This window comes from Atta colombica, unplaced genomic scaffold (genome assembly GCF_001594045.1).
Source record: "Atta colombica isolate Treedump-2 unplaced genomic scaffold, Acol1.0 scaffold12, whole genome shotgun sequence".
NCBI lineage: Eukaryota > Metazoa > Arthropoda > Insecta > Hymenoptera > Formicidae > Atta > Atta colombica.
In genome coordinates this window covers 1238527-1241651 of record NW_017259206.1, presented here as the reverse complement: position 1 = coordinate 1241651, position 3125 = coordinate 1238527, and the positions used below count along the sequence as shown (strand labels likewise).

At 35.1% G+C, this 3125-nt stretch overlaps 1 protein-coding gene across 1 annotated transcript in view; it reads right to left on the bottom strand.

Annotated features, from left to right (window-relative positions):
- Positions 1-1391: 1391 nt before the first annotated feature.
- The window catches only part of LOC108694472, a 73433-nt gene continuing 71699 nt past the window's right edge, over positions 1392-3125 (bottom strand). Inside the window, exon 5 of the mRNA XM_018204006.1 lies at positions 1392-2201. Within this exon, the coding sequence (XP_018059495.1) occupies positions 1472-2201 (730 nt within the window). The 3' untranslated portion in view covers positions 1392-1471. The remainder of the gene's footprint in view (positions 2202-3125) is intronic.

The window sequence follows — 3125 nt, the reverse complement described above, 5'->3', positions numbered from 1 at the left end:
GTAAAAAGCAGATTTTTTTAATGTCTACTACACACGCTAACAAAATGACAACAGAATTAAATATACATAATATTTGACAGACTGTTAGAAAAAACATAATAGAATCTGCAAGCAAATAATGTCGACAGGATCCGTTCAGTTTCTACCAACAATTTGTTTTCACATTATGTCAACAGGCGATATTAACAGAACATAAACCTAATGCGGTCGCAGTTGATGGCAGACTGCCATCATTTTCTACTCGAACCTGCTAAAAGACTGCAGACATTTAGCTATCTGGGTCATATTGAGTCATCTAGCGATTTTTAACATAAATATCGTGTATGGTTATTCAATTATCTGGACATATATATATATATATATATGTCCAGATAATTGAATATATAAATATATATATAAAATTCATCAAAATCGAGGATTTTCATGTGTTTTCTTATTAACTTTAGAAATCTTTTAAGTAGAACAAAATATCAAATATCATTAAATTTAACATATTATAAAATTTTCAATAACGAAATATATAAATTTTATTGATTCTTGAGATTCATTTGATTAAAGCTTAAATGACTGATATCACTCGTTTATGTTGTAGTTAAATCATCGAGAGTCATAATGTTTCCAAGGACGAATCTTAAGAATCAACAAATATTTTCTGAGCTGTGTTAATTTTCAATGAGCAAATTTTTTTCAACATCCATATTATTTAGCAGCCGAGGTAATCGCGGTAAAAGCCCCTACTATTAACACGCAAGACGACAAATTCTCTAATGACGGAAACCACGAAGAAGCGATGCTGCGTGCTATCGCCAGTCAGCATACTCCGCTGCAGTATGTACCGGATCCGTAATTACGAGATCATTTTCCTCGGTCAACAGCCTTGTAAATCATTCTGCGCAATACCCTATGGATGACGTTTGCGTTCGCGTCCTCATACGGCAAAAGAAATCGTTCGCATAACAATTTTCTTGACGGTGGTCTGAGCTATAAATCTCGAGTCTCAACTCGTTCAACGAATCAATACATCACTTTCGTCTCCTCGCGTTTTTCCCGATCCGAAAAGCGCACGATATCCTCGCATTTTGTAACGATATCTTTTTAATAATTGAGAGCTGGCGGCTACTTAGGAGAACAGTTTCCAATTTTACTATAAAAATAAAATTAATTCTACAAACTTGATATTTATACTCTCGCATTTCTTATTAAAAAAATAACGTTATGATAATATTGGCTCAATCATTTTGACATTTTTATAGTTTTAAAGATTTTCAAACGATCCTTTCGCAACGAACGCATTTGTCAATACTCGCATCTGTAAACATTCGATATCCACAATGATATACTACGCTGAAGAATTTCCACGACCTTTCGACTCCATACATGTAACATCATTTGTTCCGGTCGATTCTAGAGTCAGTTATCGCCAACTATTTCCCGTGGATGTTGAGTATACTGCAATAGAAAAAGCACGCGCTTAGCATACAGTATTATAAATACCTTCTTCGTCGTCGCCAGTGCTCGCTGATACATCGGACATCTCGGAATGGGATAGTGCAAGCTTGACATAGCCCCGATCTCGTTCTCTGGTGCCGTTTCTCCCTCCTACCGGCAGCGATTTATCTTCATGCGGTGAATCCAGCGACGAACCATTGCCGCTACCGGGTTCACAAATTTCGGCATAGATCTCTTCTAATTTCGGTGGCGGAGTGGGAGGCAATGGCGTGAGACTGTCTCTCACTTTAGAATACGGTGGATCCATGTCTGGACTGCTGGTTTGCATTTCGAGGACGCTTGTCGAAATCGAACGCTGCACTTGTTGCCTAGATAAGGCCTGCGATGCTATCAAGTTTGTATCTGATTCCAGACTGGCATACCTCTCTGGTGACCGCATGCCGATTTCCGGTCGTACGGCAAATGTGAAAGATGCCGATTTTTTTGCTGGGTTTCTGCTTTTGCCACCCTGCGCTATCCTCGAGATTCTGTCGAGGAAGCTGTGATTATTACCGGTGTTGCGGCTATTGCTTCGATCGCGAATTGTTGTCTTCTTGATGTGCTCTAAGCTCTCTTTCAAACTCTGCAGTATCGGCTTTGCCTCGGGCTTTGCTTTAATTTCCTTCAAATGCAGTTCTTTCAGTTGATTATTGTTGGAAACCGGTTTCGGCGGGGCGACTCGAGGTTCGGTCGCTCTCTGATCTAAGGCTCTTCTATAAAACAATTGTTTATTTCATATATAAAGTAATAATTATTTAAAAATAAATGTTTCAATAAGAATTATGCACACAGAAAAAAATGTTTGCTTGAATTAATTGGAATTCTGGTGAAAAATGAACGATACAGAATTCTAGTTAAATCTACAAGATTGAATCCACCGTTCTCTAAAGTGAGAGATAGTCTCACGCCATTGCACTCCACCGCCGAAATTGAAAGAGATCTATGCCGAAATTTGTGAGCCCAGCAGCGGCAATGGTTCGCGGGATTCATCGAATGAGATTAAATCTATTATTATTAAATTCTAATTTAAATAACCAACATTCAGTAGATTTAACCAAAAATCCAGTAGATTTAATCAGAAATCTGGATCGTTCGTCTTCCATTAGAATTCTCGTTAATTCAACCAAACATTTTTCCATGCGCGAATGCAAAAAATATTTATTACATTAAGACTAATAATGCAAACAAAAAAAAGAAACTTAATTAGATAAACTTTTTATAAGATATAAATTTTAGTGACTTAATAATGTACGATCACTTACGGTGGTGAGGAAAGTATGCTATTGTTCTTCATTGGTAATATCAATCCAATATATGAAAATAATAATAAGAAAGGCTAATTTATGATTTATTAAAATTAAAAGATAATATTGATTGCTAATTTTTAATTATAAATCTTTTAATTATAAATCTTTAATTATAAATTTTTAATTATAATATTAATATTTTATTAATAGAAAATACAGATAATTTAATGTGTTCAATAATTATCGATAACTTGGCAACATGCATTCTGAAAATGAAGTTGGCATTTCTATTTGAAACTCCTTGCGCACTAGTAATTGACAATTAATAATTGACAGTTAATTGAAGTTAAATATTATTTTCATACATGTTTTATAGTTATTGTATACAGA